The 21,998-nt window shown below is 46.3% G+C and overlaps 1 protein-coding gene across 5 annotated transcripts in view; it reads left to right on the top strand.

Annotated features, from left to right (window-relative positions):
* The first annotated feature begins 1,976 nt into the window (after positions 1-1,976).
* Positions 1,977-21,998, top strand: part of SPATA13 (spermatogenesis associated 13) — a 141,018-nt gene continuing 120,996 nt past the window's right edge. Inside the window, exons 1-2 of one of the 5 annotated variants that reach the window (XM_033949170.1) lie at positions 1,977-2,196; positions 7,038-8,847. In XM_033949170.1, coding sequence (XP_033805061.1) covers positions 7,204-8,847 — 1,644 coding nt within the window. In that variant the 5' untranslated portion in view covers positions 1,977-2,196; positions 7,038-7,203. Of the gene's footprint in view, positions 2,197-2,294; positions 2,731-3,292; positions 3,414-6,033; positions 6,087-7,037; positions 8,848-21,998 lie in introns of those variants that run through there. The other 4 variants (XM_033949168.1, XM_033949172.1, XM_033949169.1 and 1 more) reach the window with 4 other exon arrangements.

Here is a 21,998-nt window from a genome sequence, read left to right as displayed (position 1 = left end):
GCTGAGATTTTTGGGCACAAAAATGGGGGTCTTGGCTTATATTTGGGCCATCACCTACCCGCCCCCTTCCAGGAGCTATTCACAGGGCTTGTCGCAAGACCCAGTGGTCCAGCGGTGGGCTGAGACATGAGGGATACAGGGCAGTGAGGGAGAGGGGACAGGGTGCAGAGCCTGACAGGGAGTGATGGAAGGGAGCTGGGTACAGAGCCTGTCAGGGATGGGGCGCTGGGTACAGATCCTGGCAGGGCAGGGCACTAGAATATTAAGCCCTCATCTTATATTTAAGTCAATCATTTTTCCTCCTTTTGGGAGGGAAAATGGGGGTCTTGACTTATATTCATCTGTTTTTTTGGGGTTTTTTTTTTAAGTTTCACCTGTTAAAAAAAATGTTTTTAGAATGAGAAAGCTGAGATTATATAACTGTTAAAATGAGAGAAAAAAATGTAGATAGGCAATATAAAGGCTTATATTAGAGTATATATGGTAATAATTTAAATAATGAAAGACTGTATTTTACCTCCAAGCAAAATAGCCTACACACACATGGGACTGAAGTTAATGAAAATGTAACTAAAAGCCAAATGCTTTTACAGTGGCTGATTTAACACCACCCTTGGAGTGACAGCTGATCTTATAACTCTACAGAGAGGCTAATTCCTAAGAAGCTTATCATCCCAAATTTAAATACTTATCCACCTGCTAAAATTTTGTATCAAAAGCATTTTTTTTTTTTTTTTGGGTGGTGGGGGAGAGGATTCTATTTACCATATAAACTATTGCGCAGGACCATAACTGCATTATTTGCAATCCACAGCACAAAAAAATATTTATGCAAATAGTAGCCCCCTTTTCTCCCAACCAGGACTATTTTACAATCCATTCCAATCCAGTGGTGTAATTAGGACAGGAACTATGCTCCAGTCAGGACAGTCACTTCGAGAGCAGATTTGGAATGGGCATAAAGTAACCGGGGATTGCTCCTGCCCCAACCACACTCCTAGACCACTAGAGATTGTAAAATAAGCCTGAGCGGGGAGGGGGTTGGGGAGGCACTTAGGTGGGGATCCAGGGAAAGAGGGAGACAAAAGGGACAAAGCAGAGACTTTTGGACAAAACCGGGACGAAACTGGGACAGAAAAGGGATTTAGGGTTAGTTTTGGTGCCATAACCAAAACCGAAGATGAAAGTTAGTCATGCCAGTGTATCTCAAACTGTGTGCGGGGGGGGGAGGGGCACACTAATGTGCTTCATGAGATTTCAAGTGTGCCACAGCACACTGGGGAGGAGGAGAGGTGCTGGTGCCAGCTGACTGCCTACAGGAGGTGCCTCTCGCAGCGAGAGGCACATCCAGTAGGCAGTCGACGGGAGTAAGCGCCTCTTCTCTCTGATTCTCTTCCCTGCTAGCACCGCTGGCATCTCGGGGCCCTTCTGGAGGGGCTTTGTGCATGCGCGGCCATCGACATGATGACATCACACATGCACGTGACATCATCACGGCAACATCTGCACACTTCCGGGTGTCTCCAACCGCGGCCACTACCTTTAGTGTGCTGCGGCTCGAGCACGTTTGCAGGGACACTGCTCTATGCCATTTCTTATGTCCCCTAGGTATTAAGGGGGGGGGGGGGTTGCCCCCCCATGATCTAGGTTGTTATGATTTTCAAAGAACTAAGAAAACAGGTGCTATTGGTTTCACCTGTTTTTAAAATAAGTTTTTAAAATGAGAAAGCTGAGAGGGAAAAAAAATGCGGTGATAGGTAATATAAAGATGGAGAGCATGCCAAATGTAGCAGTACCAGAAACAAAAAATGGGGTGTGTGAAGAGGTCTAAACAAAAAGTGTAGTCATTAAAATTGAGTAGGGGTGGAAAATAAACATCTATGGATAAACGTGAAACCAATTAAAGATTATTATAAGCAAGGTCCTTCGGTAATACACATTTGATGCAATTCTAGTAAACGTGTATATTGAATGTAACAGTGCTTCTTCCTCTGTGATACATAGAAGGCTACATTTTTAAAAGAGGGACTATAGACACTAGATTGCAAATATTTTTAATAGAAAGCATTTCCAAAACATTCAGCGTGCAAAAGCGGACGTGTGACCGCAGCCAGCCCAAATCAGGGTGAACTTTGCCCAGAATGAAGCTGGGAGTCGACTGCCAGCAGCATTCGTCGCCCTTTACCTGTGCAAACAGTAAGCCCGAGCACACAATAACAAACAACACGGAAAGCAGCGTCAGCGTGGTTGAGCTTTGCCCACTGGGGAAGGTTTAGAGACTTTTTTTTTTTTTCGTGAAGAAATCTGCGGGGCAGCACTCATCTGAGGAACACGGTCCGGCCGGCCACCCTTCTGGACCCGGGCGGAGAACCCGAGCCTCTTCCTCGGGGATAAGGGATTACTACCCCGCCTCAGATAGAAAGGACCGGCTCCTGCCTTCCCTCCCATCCCCGCCCCTCCCCGTCGGCTGTAGCTGCTCTCCGCTCCCTCCTCTTCGGGGGTTGCACCCAGGCACTGCTCCTGCTGGCTCTTTCTTCAGCAAGCGAAGCCGGCCGGGGCGCGTTAGCCGAGCGCTTCTGGGGACATTTTATTTCGGAAGCTTTAAAAATTTAAGTGCCCGCCTCTTGGTCGCTTAACCGTCCCCTGGAGATGCGGCGGAGGGAGCACAGGCGCCGGGGCTTCCTCCCGCCCGACGGCGCCCGCTGAAGGCGGCTCCCCCCCTCTTTTCAGGTAATGAGACGCGCCTCTGCACCCGTTCAACGACTGAGGGCACAGGGACTGGGAGGGGAGGGGGGGGGGGTGAGGTTAGCCCGCTGTGCACCTGCCGCCCCGGACCTTATTATTGTTATTGTGAGCTTAGCGCACCGGCTGGCGGCAGGTGCCACTTTTTTTCTCAGCAAGCACTTCGGAGGGATGGGTGGTGGATTTGTCTAAAAAAAACGATCAAGTTAGTTTGCCCCTTAACAGTTCCTTGCCAATTGCCTTTTACATCTGCCAATATAAAGTTTCTTCAAAGTTTTTTTTGTTGTTGTTGTTGCGGGAGCTGAACGTAATTCGTCACTGTGAGCGCATGAAACGGAACATAAAGGATCTTTGTGTGTATCCGTATATGCGTTCGCTGCAGATTGTTAAACTGTCCTAGCTGGCCGGGAACAATACCATTTTGTTGGGGGGTTTTGTTTTTTTTGAACGGTGCTGTGTGTCTGCGATTGCATCACTTGTGGTGCAACCCCTGCCTTGCGAGACCCCCCCCTCCCCCCCCAATTTGCACGCGGTGCAGAGCAGAGCCGCCGTTGCTAGGGGAAGGGGGGGAGGCTGAGCCCTGCGCCTGTGCCTTCGCCGCTTGGCCCGTTGCTAAGGGGCTCCGACCACTTCCGGCTTCCCAGTCGTCCCAGAGAGTTCACAGGATTATTGTGAGCCGCGACCTTTGCAATAACAGGGGCAGACAAAAGCGCTTCCCTGCTTGGGAAGCTGATTCACGGATCCTTTTTCCAATTAGCCCATCCTCCCCCCCCCCCCCTCCTGTTCGGGCGCCGGGACGAGTTACCTTAGAGCAACTTTCTCCTCTTCAGGCCTTTTTACAACTTTTGATTTTCCAGAGCAGACACCAGCTTCCAGGGGAGGCCAGTGAATTAGAGAGTTGCGCGGGGACAGAAATCCCACCCGTCCCCACCCGTCCCCGCCAAAATCCCACCCATCCCCACCCGTCCCCGTGAGGAATCCCTCCGTCCCCACCCGTCCCCGTGAGGAATCCCTCCGTCCCCACCCGTCCCCGCGAGGAATCCCCTCCGTCCCCACCCGTCCCCGCGAGGAATCCCCTCCGTCCCCACCCGTTCCCGCGAGGAATCCCCTCCGTCACCATCCTTCCCTATAAACTTCAGAAATAGTTATTTTATTTAATTATGCTACTGAATTAAAGGCTCTGGTAGAGACCCATTTACAAATAAGCAAAGAGACTATTAATTTGGAAATATTAATTGGGAAGAATACATACTTTGTAAATGGGTTTCTACCAGAACCTCTAATGTAAATATAAAATATAAATACTCAGCTGATGAGAACCCACAAACTGTCAGCTGAGGACTTCCTTTGCAGTTGGCCTGGGGTCCCTTTTGCCAAGCTTGGCAGGCAGCAGTAGCGTCCCTGAGTCACAGATGCTGGCACCTCAGTGGCTCATGGATGCTGCCAGCGACTGCTGCGCTTGGTGGAGGGGAGTTCTGACCATCTCTAGAGGAGGTCCTCTGCTGGCGGTGCTTGGGGATCCCCACCAGTCACAGCAAGGGCCAACAAGTACTTCAACACTGTAGAAATAAAACCAGAAATGCATTTCCTTTTCTTTTGAACACAAAACAAAGATATCTGCCATATACATTTCCCAAGGCAGATGACTCTATGCAATGTCACCTCGGTAACAAAATACAAAAATAGACAAATACACCCCCTCCCTTTTTACTAAACCACAATAGTAGGTTTTAGCACAGGGAGTTACGCTGAATGCCTCGCGCTGCTCTCAATGCTCATAGGCTCCCTGCGCTAAAAAACAATATTGCGGTTTAGTAAAAGGGAGCCATAGTGCAAAATATAGACAGCAGATATAAATTCTCAAAACAGACACATTTTGATCACTAAATTGAAAATAAAATCATTTTTCCTACCTTTGCTGTTTGGTGATTTCATGAGTCTCTGGTTGCACTTTCTTCTTCTGACTGTGCATCCAATCTTTCTTCCTTTCTTTCAGCCTCCTGTATGTTTCCTCTCCTCCAGACCTCATTCTCTCCCCCAACTTTTTCTTTCTGTCTCCCTGTTCCCCCTTCTTTCTGTCTCTCTGTCTGCCCCCTTTCTTTCTTTCTCCGTGCCCTCCCCCAAGCCACTCGGTTTGCTGCCACCGCCATCGGGGAATAGTCCCCAAGCCACCGCTGTCCCAAGCTTTCCCTGCAGAAGCGTCGCGCTGACCAGCATTCCGCTCCCTGACGTCAATTCTGACGTAGGAGAGGAAGTTCCGGGCCAACAAGGCATTTCTCCTCATTCCATCCAGCCTGAGCCCCATCTCTCCTTGATCCAGCATTTCCCTTCTGTGTCTGTCAGAATTACCATTCCACCTATTTTCCAGCATCACCCTTCTTTGTGTCCATCTCACCTATATCCGTATCTCACCACTTTTTCAGAATCTTCATTTGTCTCTGTCCTTGTCTTTACCCCATATTCACCATTTGCCCTTTCAATGTCTTTATCTCCCCCCCCCCACACACACTTTTTCAGCATTACTTCTATGTCTCTATTTCACCTCCTCTTCATGTCCCCTCTGTATCTCTATCCTTATTCAGAAGGTCCTGCTTACCCTTTCTCTTCTTTGTGTCACTATCTCTATTTTCAGCTTTCCCCCCTTTTCCTTTGTTACTGCACCCTGTAGCCAGAATCTTTCCACCCTCTCTCCACTCCGGCCCAGCCCAGTATGAAATATTTCCTTTTGTTTCTCTCCCCTCTCTCTTCTCCTCCCTCACCCACGAGTCCTGCATCTGGCCCTCTCCCTTCTACCTGCACCTGGCAACACCCCCCTGCTCCGCGGCTCTCTTAAGCAACTCGTCAGTAGCGGTGATCAAGACAAGCTGCCGACATCGAGGCCTTCCCTCTACGAGTCCCACCTTTGTGGAAAAAGGAAGTTGAAACAAGCGGGACTCGCAGAGGGTAGGCCCCGACGCCAGAAGCTGCTGCTGAGTTGCCGAAGAGAGCCGCAGGTAGAAGGAGATAGGAAGGCTGTAGAAGCTCCGGAGCATGACACCGAACCCGGCCAGGATGATTTCTTTTTCAGGCTGCTGCTGCCGCTGCCATCCCCCACCCGAAATGACAAAAAACAGCCTAATGCCCGCGTCGGGAAATAGCCATGCTGAGCAGTGAGCTCAGCACGTACACAGATGAAAGCCTTGCTTGCTGATTGGTCCGGCGGCACGGTGGGGCGGGGCCGCCGGACCAATCAGCAAGCAAGGCTTTCATCTGTGTACGTGCTGAGCTCACTGCTCAACATGGCTATTTCCCGACGCGACGCCAGACTTGTAACTAAGCTGCATGCTTGCATCGCCAGAATTTAGGTAGGTTGTTTTCATCCCCGTGGGAGTCCCGTGGGCAAGGGGGCGTCCCCGTGGGAGTCCCGTGGGTCAGGGGGGCATCCCCGTGGGAGTCCCGTGGGCCAGGGGGCGTCCCCGTGGGAGTCCCGTGGGCCAGGGGGGGAACCCGCGGGATCCCCGCGGGACCCGCGGGATCCCCGCGATCCCCGTTCCCGTGCAGACCTCTACAGTGAATTAGAAACTGCTCACAAAGGACTTTGCCGAGGTTGGGGGGCCTCAGTGAAGGCAGCCTGGACCTCTTTATAAACGCCCCCCATTAACTGGTCATTTATTTTTTATTGCATGGGGGGGGGGGGATGGGGTGAGGACATGGGTTCTTCTACCAACCTCTGTGCTATGTGATAGATGCCAGTGCTAACATTTTGATTTTTTTTAAAGGCAGAACCGTTCTAATCTCTTCTAGTTGAAAGCTCTGATTCAAAAGGGGAGGGGGGGGGGGCAGCTGGCTTGCTGTAGCACTGAGCTAGCCAGAACATTTCGTTCTTGGAAGAGTTATGATAGATGTAGAAATATAATCATTTTACAATAATTTAGATCTTTTCAGATACATTGTATTTCCTAATTTATTTTTAGAATTAATTTTTCTTTTTCTGCTTCTGTTTCAAAGTATCTATACACAAAAAGATAAATGTTGACACATCTATCTTGACAGCATGAACATTTTGAGTTGAATAAGTGATCCTGGTGTTCTAATCTACAGCACATTTTAGAAACAAAAGCGATCTCTGATTTATACGTTTTTGACTTACACTAGCTTGTAACCAAGTTCTTAATGATTCTTTAATCACATGACACATCTTTGTTCTATTGTTAGTATTTTCTTGCTTTTGTACAAAGAATCTAACTCTCTTTTGTACAGCACTGTGTGAAAAAGAAACACATTTGCTAAACACTGGCTTTGTTTTCTTGATGCAGGGAGTGCAGTCCATTGGCAAACTCTTTTCAAACAATAGATGTGAAATGAAGATGGAAAGAAGTGAGTGCTTCGGACAAGAGGCTGGCACCTGGGTCAAATGATGAAGCTAGCGATGTGGTTCTGAGCTACATTGCAGGCTTCCCATATGCATACAGTTCCGAGAACATGACCACATTTCCTAATGGCTGTGGTAAAGAGACCGATGTAGGTATGGATTACATGGGATCAAGAACTGCAGCTAACCTGAGCTGTCAAAATGGGATGTGTGAGGGCAGCAACAGTAATGAGGAATCACAGGATGACAAGCTGAGCTCTTCAAAACTGGTGCGCTTTTTCTCAACCCCTGGGAAGAAGACTAGCAATAACTTTGAAAGGCCTCGCTCATTGATTACAGTGGGTGGGTCTTCCACATGGAATGCCTTGTCCTCATTTAGAAAAATGGGCTCTTTTAAAAAATTAAAATCATCAGTTCTTCAGGGTATTCAGTTAAAAGAAAACTCAGACATCTTAAATGAGGATGCTTTGGAAACTGACGGTAAAACACGCGTTTTGAATGGAGAAGCTGGGAGAGTCCAGGCTTGCAACAGGTTTTCTTATTCTGGGTCTGTGCACGATGGCCCTAATGTGGTAGATGGTCTGGCATCGGATGGCTCCGACATTGAGGAAAATGACGACTCTTTCCTGAGGAACACACATCGATCACGCAGCATCAGACGAGCATATGGTGTGGGTCGCATCTGTTTGTTAGATGCGGATAAAAATCAGGCGCACTCAAATAGCCCGAGACTCTTAGTGCCCATCAGTCCGGAACAAAAGATCTGTGAAATTGTAGTAAAAGACTTAGAGAATAACCGAATCGTTTACAGGAGAAGCAAAAGCACAGATAATTTAAACTTTCTAAGGAAGAGCTCCTTCAAACGAAAGTCTGCCTCAAATCTTACAGACATCATAGCTACAAATGATAGCCAAACGCCCCAGCGGACATTAAGTGGCTCTCCTAATGACTCAGATAAAATCAGTGGAAATCCAGAGAGGAGATCAAAACGCTGGCGAAGTCCTATCAGAGCCAAGGATTTTGACAGAGTGTTAAAAATAGTAAGTAATGTTACAGAAGTTGCTTTGAAGAGAGAGAGTGCCAAGGCCACAAACTCCCCTCCTAGAGAACAAAGCTGTAGGACACGACCCAACAGCAGGCTGCATGATGATTACTCTCAGAGAGTTTCTCGAAGCACTGAAAAGGACAGGAGAAGGTATGTCTCGCCCACATGTAGCCCAAATCTCCCCCATTCAAGAACTCTTGGTCTTAGCCCTTCTCTCTCTCAGGTTACTATCTCAAGTTTTGAAAATGATTCGCTTACTGTTGAGGCTAAAGGCCACAGGATATCAGAGAGCGCCAGTCTGGGTGCTTCTAGTCCAATACAGTCTTGCAGAAGTCTGAGCCCATTCGCCAGGGAAGTGTTTTGTTCTGATTCTGATGAACCAAAAGGTTCCACTCAGTTGAGAATTGAAGCTGATTTGCCTAGTTCTCCCGTAAGGCCAATGGCTCCCAAACCTCAGAGCCCAAGCGTGGGAAAGGTCAAGAGCAGTGCGGCATTCCGTTGCCCCAGCCATCGCAGCACTTTGTCACTGAGTTCAATGGAAAGCGAGGAGAGAGCCGAGATGCCTGCACCTGTGGCTGAAAAATGTCCTGCCTCTGGCCAGGATCCAGCGCAGGCTACCCCATACTGTGATGATGGAAATGAGGATAGTGGCATCAGCAGCCATTCCCAGCTAAGCCTGAGCTTCGCCTCTGAAGACAAGAAGGAAGAGGTGAGTAGTCTACAAGTACCTTATGGATGATAAATGACATGTCTGTACACAAATACCTTCATTCTTATTGGATGCTAGCGTGCTAATGTGAACCCCTGTCCTGCAGGCTACCATCCTGACACTTTGCATGAGAAGGATCTAGCAAGTGCCTGAAACTCAGGTCCAACGTCATTAATCAAAATCTAACTAGTGAACATTTAAGGAGCCATTGTGTAACTAGGCACATCTATTTAGACCAGTGGTTCCCAACCCTGTCCTGGTGGACAACCAGGCCAATCGGATTTTCCGGATAGCACTAATGAATATGAATGGAGCAGATTTGCATGCCTCTGACTTCCATTATATGCAGATTTCTCTCATGCAGGACAGGGTTGGGAACCACTGATTTAGAAACCCCAGGGATGTGTGGTATGAGCCTTTTCTCGAATAGAACTTGTGAACCTAGATTTCCATTAGAGAACATTTTGAAGCTGCGGCACACGAAACTTGGGGCTGTAGCTAGAATGCATCTGAAAATGTGTGGACGTCAGTGCGATGATGTGCATGTGTGACATCATCACATCGATGTTCGTGCTTGCGCGGATGCCCTCCAAATGTGGCCTTGAGTCTCCTATTACCGCGGGGGGGGGGGGGGGGGGGGAAGGAAGGGTGCTGGAGAAGGAGAGGAGCCGGCTGTAATGGAATCTGGCTCATATTTTGCATCCCCAGGGCATCTAAATGGAGATACTTAGTGGTAGACTTGCCTCCTTAGCGCTTCACTTAGACTACTGCCTTTTAAAAACAAATTTGAAAAATAATTTTGCCAAGAGCTCTTTAATGTTATTTTCCAAGTCTTTCTGCCTTTTCAGTCTGTGACAAAGCTTTCTGGTTATTACTGAGGGTCTGACAGGAATCTGGGCTTTCCAGCCCTGTCCTGGGAACTCCACAGCGAGTCAGGTTTTCAGATATCCGCAGTGGCTGTGCATGATAGAAATTTGTATGCATTTGGAAATCTACTATTTGCAAATTTATCCTGGAAAATCCATTGGCTGTGAGGTCCCCAGGCTAGATTTGGGAAGCCCTTAATTAGTATTGCCTCCAAGGGCGTAATTGGTGTCCTAGCAAATTAGCTATTTATTTTATGTGTTTATTAAGATATAGTAATCACTTTTATAATTAGATGAGAGGCTGACCTTGTTATAAGCAACTTATATTATAGTAACAGTAGGAGAGTAGCAAAATGACAAAATGTCAGCATAATGCACAATTAGAACAGTGAGGTAAATATAGAAATAGGCAAATCAAAGAATAACGATAGCAGTAGTACAATACGGCATCTGTAATGTACACATTAAAGAGCACAATAGAACATTCTTTTTCTAGAAATATGATACAAGGCCAATCTGAAAAGTAGAGTGAAAGGCATAGTATTTTATTTTTATTGTAGCTATTACGTAAATATTTCCAAAGCAAGCAATCCAGGGTTCTCTATGTGCAAATTTATCTCACACATAGGACTCCTTTTACTAAGGTGCGATAGCGTTTTTAGTGCACGCAGCAGATTAGCGCGCGTTAACCCCGCACTACGCGGCTAGAACTAACGCCAGCTCAATGCTGGCATTAGCGTCTAGCGCGTGTGGCATTGTAGCGTGCGCTATTCTGCGCATTAAAGCCCTAACACAGCTTAGTAAAAGGAGCCCATAGTCATTATTAACATCCCGAAAACCAGAATAACTTTAAGAAGTCCTGTTATATGTAATGTCTAGTCTTTTTCAATAATTCTGAGTATAGGGAATAGTCCTTCAGTACTGGGACCATTCTGTTCTAGCTGCTGGTGGCAAGGAAAGGGCACCCTTTTTTCTGTATTCAGGAAACAAATTCAGATTTGGAAACTCCCCCCATATCAGAATTTGAGAGCTTTACAGTGTGGTTGTAAGGCTCAGAGCTTACTGGAATTAAACAACAGGTGTCTGTTTCACCCTTTGGGTCTGGGATGAAATAGAACTCAACAGCTTCCTTAATCCTTTTATGCACGAAAGGTTTGCTATACTTGGGGTGAGTTTTTTGTTTTTCTTCTGTTTAAAAATGGTAGGTAAACCTGTGCATAGCTACAGCTGTACATTTCAGAGCAGTTTTGGTTTAAAAATTTGATGGTATTTGTTCTGCTTATTGAAGAATAAAATTTTAAAACTGGACAGTTAAGACCCTTATTTTTTAAGCCAGTCAGGCTAGTCTAGAAATATTTTAATTTAGTCCAACAAAAAGATATCCTCTTAGTTTTTCATTTTTATTTTTCTGCATTTAAATAGGCTAAAACGTAGGGTTACCATATGGCTCCAGATAAAGGAGGACAAATTGAGACATCTAGGTTTTATTTCCATTGAAAGCGATGGAAGTAAAACCTGAGTGTCTGTCTCATTCAATGAATCCTTTTTCTGGAGCTATATGGTAACCCTACTAAAACAGCACCCACAGCATCCATGTTTTAAGTACTGTAAACATGTTGGCTCTCACAGAGAAACAGTCTCATCTAAAGAGAGGTTTTTTGGTTTTTTTTTTAAATTTTTTTGCCAGTGGAATGAACTGATCCCTAGACTTTTCATATAAAGGACTAAGGATCTCATGAATGTAACCACTCTAACTCGGAAGTTAAGTTCTTGGCTATTGCAGCCTTTTCGATCATAAGCAGGTAGCTCTACAGTTCATGCTCCTCGCTTGCCACCTACTGGTGATTTGGGATTATGGCATGCAGCAATAATAGAAATTTTGTAGAAAGGGGAAATGCCTAGCAGGATACTCAATAAAGGTTTGATAGTGCTTTTAGATGAAACCATTATCATAAAAGAGTTATAAGATCAAAATGCTAAAGTTATTTCTGTGAATAACAGATTCCTAAGTAATATGTTCTTCCTAAGTAATATGACAGCAGTGGCTTAGGAGGACATGCTATCTCTTTTGGTGGCCCTCTGATCTTGACCATGGGAGGAAGATCATGTGATAAGGAGAGGAGTGAAGGTTTTATCTTGCAATTCTTATTGTACAGATGTACTGGAAATAAGATATTTTTCATTCCAGAGACAATTTACTTTGCTGTATTTTTAATGAAAAAGTAAGTAAATCATTTACACTCTAGTTGGACTGTGGAACTCTGGCATATCTAGGCCTTAGCAGCTTTGTAAAATATCTGGTATGGCTTCCCAGTTCCTGGAAGCGGCAGTGTTCTTATTCCTCTACCACAGTTTCATCCTGTGGAGATCAGGGTATTCCCAAATGTGTACAGAAAGTATTTACAAGCAGGCTAGCATGACTTCTATATTGTAGTGACTGATATCCACTAGCAGCGTGATAGGTTTCAGGTTATTCTAGCCCCATCCACTTGGGCCACAATTTCCTTAGCAATTTCTGGGCTGGATGGCTAAAATTAGCCCCACCTGTTCTTGGCTCCTGGCAAGCTCAAGGACAGGACTTTCTGGGATTGTACCTTCACAGAGCCTTTGTCTTAAAGCAGCCTGTCTAGAGACCAGCTGTAATAATCTCAGGGAATAGCTGCACAGATAAATACAACAAGGCCAATTTTCTGTACTTACTACAATAGCCCAGACTGTTTCATTTTTGATGCTATGTCATTTCATTCTCCAAATCTCCTTTTTCTGGTAATGTTCCTCTGTCTTTACTGGGAAATTGTTTATACATTTATCTGCAGTATACATGTGTGTTATTCCTGAGTTCATTACTATTCAGTCTCATGCCATAGAACTTCTTTTTTGTTGGAAAAAAATGATTGTATTTTTTTTTGTTTATACCAGGGGTGTCCAATGTCGGTCCTCGAGGGCCGCAGTCCAGTCGGGTTTTCAGGATTTCCCCAATGAATATGCATGAGATCTATGTGCATGCACTGCTTTCAATGCATATTCATTGGGGAAATCCTGAAAACCCGACTGGACTGCGGCCCTCGAGGACCGACATTGGACACCCCTGGTTTATACCTTTGATATGTTGACTGTCTATCACAGGGGTGTCAAAGTCCCTCCTCGAGGGCCGGAATCCAGTCGGGTTTTCTGGATTTCCCCAATGAATATGCATTGAAAGCAGTGCATGCAAATAGATCTCATGCAGATTCATTGGGGAAATCCTGAAAACCCGACTGGATTCCGGCCCTCGAGGACCGACTTTGACACCTGTGGTCTATCACATTTCCTCCCTCTCTTTTTTCCCTTAAGATTTATTTAGGGTCTCAAATCTCAAGTCAAAATGGTGGAAAGTAAGACCCTCCCCCAGCTTAGAAACATAGAAAGATGACGGCAGAAAAGGGCTATAGCCCATCAAGTCTGCACACTCTACTGACCCACCCCCTTAGTCTATGCCCTAATAACCCAATTCCTTAACTCAACCTTCGTAGGGATCCGACATAGGCATCCCATTTATTCTTAAAGTCTGGCACGCTGCTTGCCTCGATCACCTGCACTGGAAGCTTATTCCAATGATCCACCACTCTCTCCGTGAAGAAATACTTTCTGGAGTCACCATGAAATTTCCCGCCCTTGAGTTTGAGCGGATGTCCTCTTGTGGCCGAGGGTCCTTTGAGAAAGAAAATATCATCTTCTACCTCGACACATCCTGTGATGTACTTAAATGTCTCAATCATGTCTCCCCTCTCCCTACATTCTTCGAGAGTGTAGAGCTGTAATTTGTTCAGCCTCTCTTCGTACGAGAGACCCTTGAGCCCTGCAATCATCCTGGTGGCCATCCGCTGAACCGATTCAATTCTGCGCACATCTTTACGGTAATGTGGCCTCCAGAATTGTACACAGTATTCCAGATGAGGTCTCACCATGGCCCTGTACAACGGCATTATGACTTCAGGCTTCCAGCTGATGAAACTTATATTGATACAACCCATCATCCACCTTGCCTTGGATGAAGCCTTCTCCACTTGATTGGCAGCTTTCATGTCTGCACTGATGATTACTCCTAAATCTCGTTCTGCTGAAGTCCTAGTTAAAGTTTCTCCATTCAAGGAGTATGTCCTGCATGTATTTCTGCTTCCGAGGTGCATGACCTTGCATTTCTTAGCGTTGAAACCTAGCTGCCAGGTTGAGGACCAACTTACCAATGCAAGCAGGTCCTGCTCCATATTATTCTTTAAATTGCATTCACCTACTATATTACATAGTTTGGCGTCATCGGCGAATAATGTTATTTTACCTTGAAGCCCCTGAGTCAGATCCCCTATGAATATGTTGAAAAGGAGTAGACCCAGGACTGAGCCCTGTGGCACTCCGCTGGTCACCTCCGATGTTTAGAGGGGGTACCGTTAACCACCACGCTCTAAAGTCTGCCACTTAGCCAATCTTTGACTCATGCAGTTATTATCTCTTCTAACCCCCATCGATTTCATCTTGTTTAGCAACCTGCGGTGTGGGACACTGTCAAAAGCTTTACTGAAGTCCAGGTACACGATGTCCAAAGACTCTCCCAAGTCCAGCTTTCTTGTTACTCAATCAAAGAAGCTGATGAGATTGGATTGGCAGGACCTACCCTTGGTGAATCCATGTTGATTGGGATCCCGAAGATTCCCCTCATTCAAGACCATGTCCAATTTGCGTTTAATTAGTGTTTCCATGAATTTACACACTATTGATGTGAGACTCACTGGTCTGTAATTCGCAGCCTCTGCCCTGCAGCCCTTTTTATGCAGAGGAACGACATTAGCTGTTTTCCAGTCCAAGGGAACTTTCCCTGTACTCAGGGAGAGATTGTAGAGCACGGCCAACGGTTCTGCCAGGACATTACTCAACTCTCTGAGCACTCTTGGGTGTAAATCAGTGGTCTCAAACTCAAACCCTTTGCAGGGCCACATTTTGGATTTGTAGGTACTTGGAGGGCCACAGAAATAAATAGTTAATGTCTTATTAAAGAAATGACAATTTTGCATGGGGTAAAACTCTTTATAGTTTATAAATCTTTCCTTTTGGCTATGTATTAATAATAACATAGTAGATGACGGCAGATAAAGACCCGAATGGTCCATCCAGTCTGCCCAACCTGATTCAATTTAAATTTTTTTTTTTTTTTTTTTAATTTTTTCTTCTTAGCTATTTCTGGGCAAGAATCCAAAGCTTTACCCGGTACTGTGCTTGGGTTCCAACTGCCGAAATCTCTGTTAATACTCCAGCCCATCTACACCCTCCCAGCCATTGAAGCCCTCCCCAGCCCATCCTCCACCAACGGCCATATACATACACAGACCGTGCAAGTCTGCCCAGTAACTGGCCTAGTTCAATATTTAATATTATTTTCTGATTCTAAATCTTCTGTGTTCATCCCACGCTTCTTTGAACTCAGTCACAGTTTTACTCTCCACCACCTCTCTCGGGAGCGCATTCCAGGCATCCACTACCCTCTCCGTAAAGTAGAATTTCCTAACATTGCCCCTGAATCTACCACCCCTCAACCTCAAATTATGTCCTCTGGTTTTACCATTTTCCTTTCTCTGGAAAAGATTTTGTTCTACGTTAATACCCTTCAAGTATTTGAACGTCTGAATCATACCTCCCCTGTCTCTCCTTTCCTCTAGGGTATACATATTCAGGGCTTCCAGTCTCTCCTCATACGTCTTCTGGCGCAAGCCTCCTATCATTTTCGTCGCCCTCCTCTGGACCGCCTCAAGTCTTCTTACGTCTTTCCCCAGATACGGTCTCCAAAACTGAACACAATACTCCAAGTGGGGCCTCACCAAAGACCTGTACAGGGGCATCAACACCTTCTTCCTTCTACTGACTACGCCTCTCTTTATACAGCCCAGCATCCTTCTGGCAGAAGCCACTGCCTTGTCACACTGTTTTTTTGCCTTTAGATCTTCGGACACTATCACCCCAAGGTCCCTCTCCCCGTCCGTGCATATCAGCTTCTCTCCTCCCAGCATATACGGTTCCTTCCTATTATTAATCCCTAAATGCATTACTCTGCATTTCTTTGCATTGAATTTTAGTTGCCAGGCATTAGACCATTCTTCTAACTTTTGCAGATCCTTTTTCATATTTTCCACTCCCTCTTCGGTGTCTACTCTGTTACAAATCTTGGTATCATCTGCAAAAAGGCACACTTTTCCTTCTAACCCTTCAGCAATGTCACTTACATACATATTGAACAGGATTGGCCCCAGCACCGAACCCTGAGGGACTCCACTAGTCACCTTTCCTTCCTTCGAGCGACTTCCATTAACCACCACCCTCTGGCGTCTGTCCGACAGCCAGTTTCTGACCCAGTTCACCACTTTGGGTCCTAACTTCAGCCCTTCAAGTTTGTTCAACAGCCTCCTATGAGGAACTGTATCAAAGGCTTTGCTGAAATCCAAGTAAATTACATCTAGCATATGTCCTCGATCCAGCTCTCTGGTCACCCAATCAAAAAATTCAATCAGGTTCGTTTGGCACGATTTACCTTTTGTAAAGCCATGTTGCCTCGGATCCTGTAACCCATTAGATTCAAGGAAATACACTATCCTTTCTTTCAGCAACACTTCCATTATTTTTCCAACAACTGAAGTGAGGCTCACCGGCCTGTAGTTTCCTGCTTCATCCCTGTGACCACTTTTATGAATAGGGACCACATCCGCTCTCCTCCAATCCCCAGGAATCACTCCCGTCTCCAGAGATTTGTTGAACAAGTCTTTAATAGGACTCGCCAGAACCTCTCTGAGCTCCCTTGGTATCCTGGGATGGATCCCGTCTGGTCCCATCGCTTTGTCCACCTTCAGTTTTTCAAGTTGCTCATAAACACCCTCCTCCGTGAACGGCGCAGAATCTACTCCATTTTCTCGTGTAACTTTGTCAGACAATCTCGGTCCTTCTCCAGGATTTTCTTCTGTGAACACAGAACAGAAGTATTTGTTTAGCACATTTGCTTTCTCCTCATCACTCTCCACATATTTGTTCCCAGCATCTTTTAGCTTAGCAATTCCATTTTTTATCTTCCTCCTTTCACTAATATATCTGAAAAAATTTTTATCTCCCTTTTTTACATTTTTAGCCATTTGTTCTTCCTCCTGTGCCTTCGCCAAACGTATCTCTCTCTTGGCTTCTTTCAGTTTCACCCTGTAGTCCTTTCTGCTCTCCTCTTCTTGGGTTTTTTTATATTTCATGAACACCAACTCTTTCGCCTTTATTTTCTCAGCCACTAGGTTGGAGAACCATACCGGCTTCCTTTTTCTCTTGTTTTTATTGATTTTCTTCACATAAAGGTCCGTAGCCATTTTTATCGCTCCTTTCAGCTTAGACCACTGTCTTTCCACTTCTCTTATGTCCTCCCATCCTAACAGCTCTTTCTTCAGGTACTTTCCCATTGCATTAAAGTCCGTACGTTTGAAATCTAGGACTTTAAGTATCGTGCGGTCGCTCTCCACTTTAGCCGTTATATCAAACCAAACCGTTTGATGATCGCTACTACCCAGGTGAGCACCCACTCGAACATTAGAGATACTCTCTCCATTTGTGAGGACCAGATCCAATATCGCTTTTTCCCTTGTGGGTTCCGTCACCATTTGTCTGAGCAGAGCTTCTTGAAAGGCATCCACAATCTCCCTACTTCTTTCCGATTCCGCAGACGGAACATTCCAGTCCGCATCCGGCAGGTTGAAATCTCCCAACAGCAGAACCTCTTCTTTCCTTCCAAACTTTTGGATATCCACAATCAGATCCTTATCAATTTGCTGCGATTGAGTCGGAGGTCTGTAGACTACACCCACGTAGATAGAAGTTCCATCTTCTCTTTTCAGAGCAATCCATATCTCTTCTTCCTCTCCCCAGATAATAATAATAATGTCATTTAAAACTAAAGATACATATGATCAAGAAACTGTTTTATTTTACTTTTGTGATTATGATAAACATACCGAGGGCCTCAAAATAGTACCTGGCGGGCCGCGTGTTTGAGACCACTGGTGTAAATTGTCCGGACCCATGGCTTTGTTCACCTTGAGTCTTGTCAGTTCGCTGTAAATTTCACCTGGTGTGAACTCAAAATTCTGAAACGGGCCTTCTGCGTTTTGCTTCGCCTTCAATTGCGGACCGTGTCCTGGTGCCTCGAAGATGAAGACCGAGCAGAAGTATTCATTCAGTAGTTCGGCTTTATCGGAATCTGCTTCCACGTAACTTCCGTCCAGTCTTTTAAGGCGTACTATCCCTCCTGTGTTCCTTTTCCTATCATTAATATACCTGAAGAAGGACTTGTCCCCTTTCTTAATGTTTTTTGCCAGAGTTTCCCTAACTGCTATTTTGACCGCTGTAGACCTGGTCCTATATTCTACGTTAGCTTCTCTTTTCCCCGAGGAAAGAAATGCTTTTTTCTTCTCCTTAACGAGTTGTGAGATTTCTGCGGTGAATCATTGGGGTTTATTGTTTCTTTGTCGTTTATTTACTGCCTTAATTAAGTGGCTAGTTGTATGGTTGATTTCAGGGTTGACCACATAGCTTCTACATTACCAGTCTCTGCTTGGTCCTGCAGCGTCCGATGGATGAAATCTCCCATGCATGCAAAGTCAGTTCCCCGGAAATTGAGTACCTTTGTTTTTGTGCTTGATCTAGGGAAGCCTTTCCTAAGATTGAACCATACTATATTATGGTCGCTGGAGGCTAGCATATCTCCTACCGAGACCTCTGAAACACTTTCCCCGTTGGTGAGTACCAGGTCGAGGATCGCCTGGGCCCTAGTGGGCTCTGTTACCATCTGTTTGAGACGTGCTCCCCTTATGGAGGTTAATAGCCGCCTGCTGCAGCTGGTTGTCGCTGAAAATGTGTTCCAGTCTGCATCAGGCATATTGAAGTCCCCTAGCAGTACAGCGTCACCCCGTAGAGTGATATTCTCTATGTCTTCAATTAGTTCTGCGTCCATGGCTTCCAGTTGTCTTGGGAGTATATATACCACACCTAGATACAGGCATTTTTCTCTGCCTCTTGCCAGGTTTACCCAGAGGGACTCCCCGGTGTACTTGACCTCTGTGATCCTGGTGGTTTTGATGTCTTCTTTAATGTATAGTGCTACCCCTCCACCTAACTTGCCCTCTCTGTCCTGACGAAGTAAATTGTAACCCAGTATAGCCATATCCCACCCATGTGAGTCCGTGAACCAAGTTTCGGATATCGCCACCACGTCTAGGGCGGCATTTCTTATTTCAGTCTCCAATTCCAGAATTTTATTGCCTAAACTGTGTGCATTAACATACATGGCCCTCCATACCTTGTGTTTGCTAAGTCCCTGTGAGGCGTTTCCTTCCTGAGTTGATGTGACTACTAGAGAACTGTTTGCAATGTGGGTACTTACCTTGGACATGGAAGTGGTGTTTCGACTCACCTCATCAGGATAGTTCCTTACTGCACCAGTATGTGAGTGGGTACCCTCCCCCGACTTACCTGGTTTAAAGCTCTGCGAAGCAGTCAGTGTCCGAAGATGTTCTTACCCCTACTGTCAAATGGAGTCCGTCAGGTCCCTGAAGTCCTTGGAGCACTTCTCCATGGTTGAGGAATCCGAAGTTCATATCCCGGCACCATCCCTGTAGCCACTCGTTGGTCCTTAGGATACGTTCATCTCTGGCTCTTCCCTTGCCTCTAACTGGGAGGATCGATGAGAAGACCACCTGCGCTCCTGTCCGCTTCAGCCTCTCACCCAGTGCTCCAAAATCTCTGGTGATGATCTCCGGGGTGTTCCTGGCAGTGTTGTTTGTTCCTATGTGGACAAGAAACATGGGAAAGTGGTCTTGGAGTGTGAGTAGTCTATCCAGACTGGCGGTGACATCTCGTATCTTGGCTCCAAGCAGACAGCAGACCTCCCTTGATTGCATATCTGGTCTGCAAATTGGACCCTCTGTGCCCCTCAGCATGGAGTCCCCGATAACTATTATTCTGCGCTTCTTCGGGGGGAGTAGGTCGGATGTCTCTGGAGATGGAGCTGTGTGTTGGGCCTGCTCCTGTTCCTGCTCCTGTTCCACATCGGCAGTTCCTTCTTGAAGAATCTGGAATCTGTTGCTCAGGGTGAGTTGAGGGGTTGATGTAGAGCTGCCCTGTTGGTAAGAAAAAGAAGAAGATGAAGATGAAGAGATTGAAAAAGGAGGGGGGGTTCTCCTACACTTTCCCGTGGAGGAGGTCACCAGCTGCCAGGAGTCAGCGCCGCCAGCTATTTCCTGTATCCCAATTGTTGGTTTCAAAGCTGATGATTTGGGCGTCTCGAGGATGGACTTGTCATGGGCCTGCTCGATGATTTGGGACAGCTCCTGGACGACTCCGTCGATGTAGGCCTCGTCCTCACGGATGCTCCTCAGGCGTTTCACCTACTCCCTGAGGCTCCTTAGTTCCTGCATGAGTTCTCCATCCAGCTGAGTGGCCTCCTCTGTCTATGTAAAGACTGTAGTGTAGCACTGGGGGATGGCCTCGGTCTGCACAGAGACCTCTGTCCATCGTCCGGGGTCCTTCTCCCTCTGCACGCAGTCTGTGGTCTCCTCCTGGATCCCCATGGCAACTGGAATGCTGGTCTTGATTGTAGACCTTGCGCTTCTTGTCCTCCCTGCCATTTCTAAGTTGTAATTGAGGTATGCCTGTCAATAAGTTAGAGAAGTAGAAGAATTAGAAAACTCTGTCTGTGAGTTGGTGTGAGATTTGAAAGATTAGGGTGTCAAGAGTTGGGAGATTGGGGTGCCTAGAGTTTGAAAGATAAGGGTGTCTAAGATATTGAGAGATTAGGGTATCTGAGAGGGTGGCTGTGAGTTAATATGAGAGTTGGTACAATTAGGGTGATGGGATAGGGTGTTTGAGAGGTCCGCTGCTGCTCTAAGGTATCCTTGTTGTGTGTAGTTAGGCTCTTCTTAAGGCTCTTCGCAAAGGCGCTCTCGCTAAGGCGAGCGCCTTTGCCACTCGACTTCGCTGTGCGCCGAACGGCTGCGCGCCGTTGGCTCGCCTCTTTTAATGGAGGAGCTCGGTTGCGAGTCGCTGACGTGGTGGGGTGGGCAGAGCTTCTCTCTCGCCGCTGCCCCAAAGTGATCCGCACGTGGTCCTGGTGCTCCTAGCGCTTTTCTCTGCCTCCCCGCTTGCTCCTCTCTCCTGCTGCCTGATCAGCTTCCTCCTCATCTCTCCTACAGCCGAACAGCGCCGCGCCGTTGGCTCGCCTCCTTTAATGGAGGAGCCCGGTTGTGAGTCGCTAACGCGGTGGGGTAGGCAGAGCTTCTCTCTCGCCGCTGCCCCGAAGTGATCCGCATGTGGTCCTGGCGCTCCTAGCGCTTTTCTCTGCCTCCCCGCTTGCTCCTCTCTCCTGCTGCCTGATCAGCTTCCTCATCCTCTCTCCTACAGCCAAACAGCTTTCCCTTGGGATTCAATGCTGACAGTTTCTGGGGTTTTGGAGAGGTGGCCTCAAAGATTAGTCAGAATGGTAGAAGAAGACCCAATGATTCTGAAAGTTCATCTATATCAACATCTTTAATTTTGGATCATTTTTGTCTTAGTCCAATAGAAAGGATTACATCCTTCAAGAAATCAGCTTTCCTCCAAGACTTGGGGCTCCTTTTACAAAGGCGCGTTAGCGGTTTAACACACGTAATAGCGTGTGCTAAACTGCCGGCCGTGCTAGCCACTACCACCTCCTCTTGAGCAGGCGGTAGTTTTCCTGCTAGCGCAGAGGTTAGCGCATGATGAAAAGTCACGCACGTTAAACCCACTAACGCGGCTTCTTAAAAGGAGCCCTTAATATGGCTGCTAGAAATGTGAATTAGTTATTGCTATTGTAATGACTCTCCTACTGAGAGTAATGGCCTCTTGGTGAAAAATTTGCTTATTAAAATGCCTGATTTTTAACCCTGTCTCTGGAAGTACTGTTATTACCCACATACAGTTAAAGGGTATTAGACAGGAATCTACTATTGCTATTTTTAATTTTTATCAAGGGGAGGTTGATACAGTAGTGCTGCCCTTCTCAATGATAACTACTGTACTTTTGCTTTTTAAGCATAGTTTAACGAGGTGCTCTGGGAAGACTCTTCAGCACAGCACTGGTTAAAATTAGAATATCAAATCCATGAGTCCCTTAAGTTCTCTCAGAGTTTCTGCAGCTGGAATTGTGTTTGTTGCAGGTTTCTGGGTCTCGCTGCATCTTGTCGGGTAGAAACCAGCGTTTCAGCCATCTTGCTGTGC

The sequence above is a fragment of the Geotrypetes seraphini genome, chromosome 6 (assembly GCF_902459505.1).
Source record: "Geotrypetes seraphini chromosome 6, aGeoSer1.1, whole genome shotgun sequence".
NCBI lineage: Eukaryota > Metazoa > Chordata > Amphibia > Gymnophiona > Dermophiidae > Geotrypetes > Geotrypetes seraphini.
Note: the sequence above shows the minus strand (reverse complement) of the source record. Positions and strands in the feature narration are given on the sequence as shown.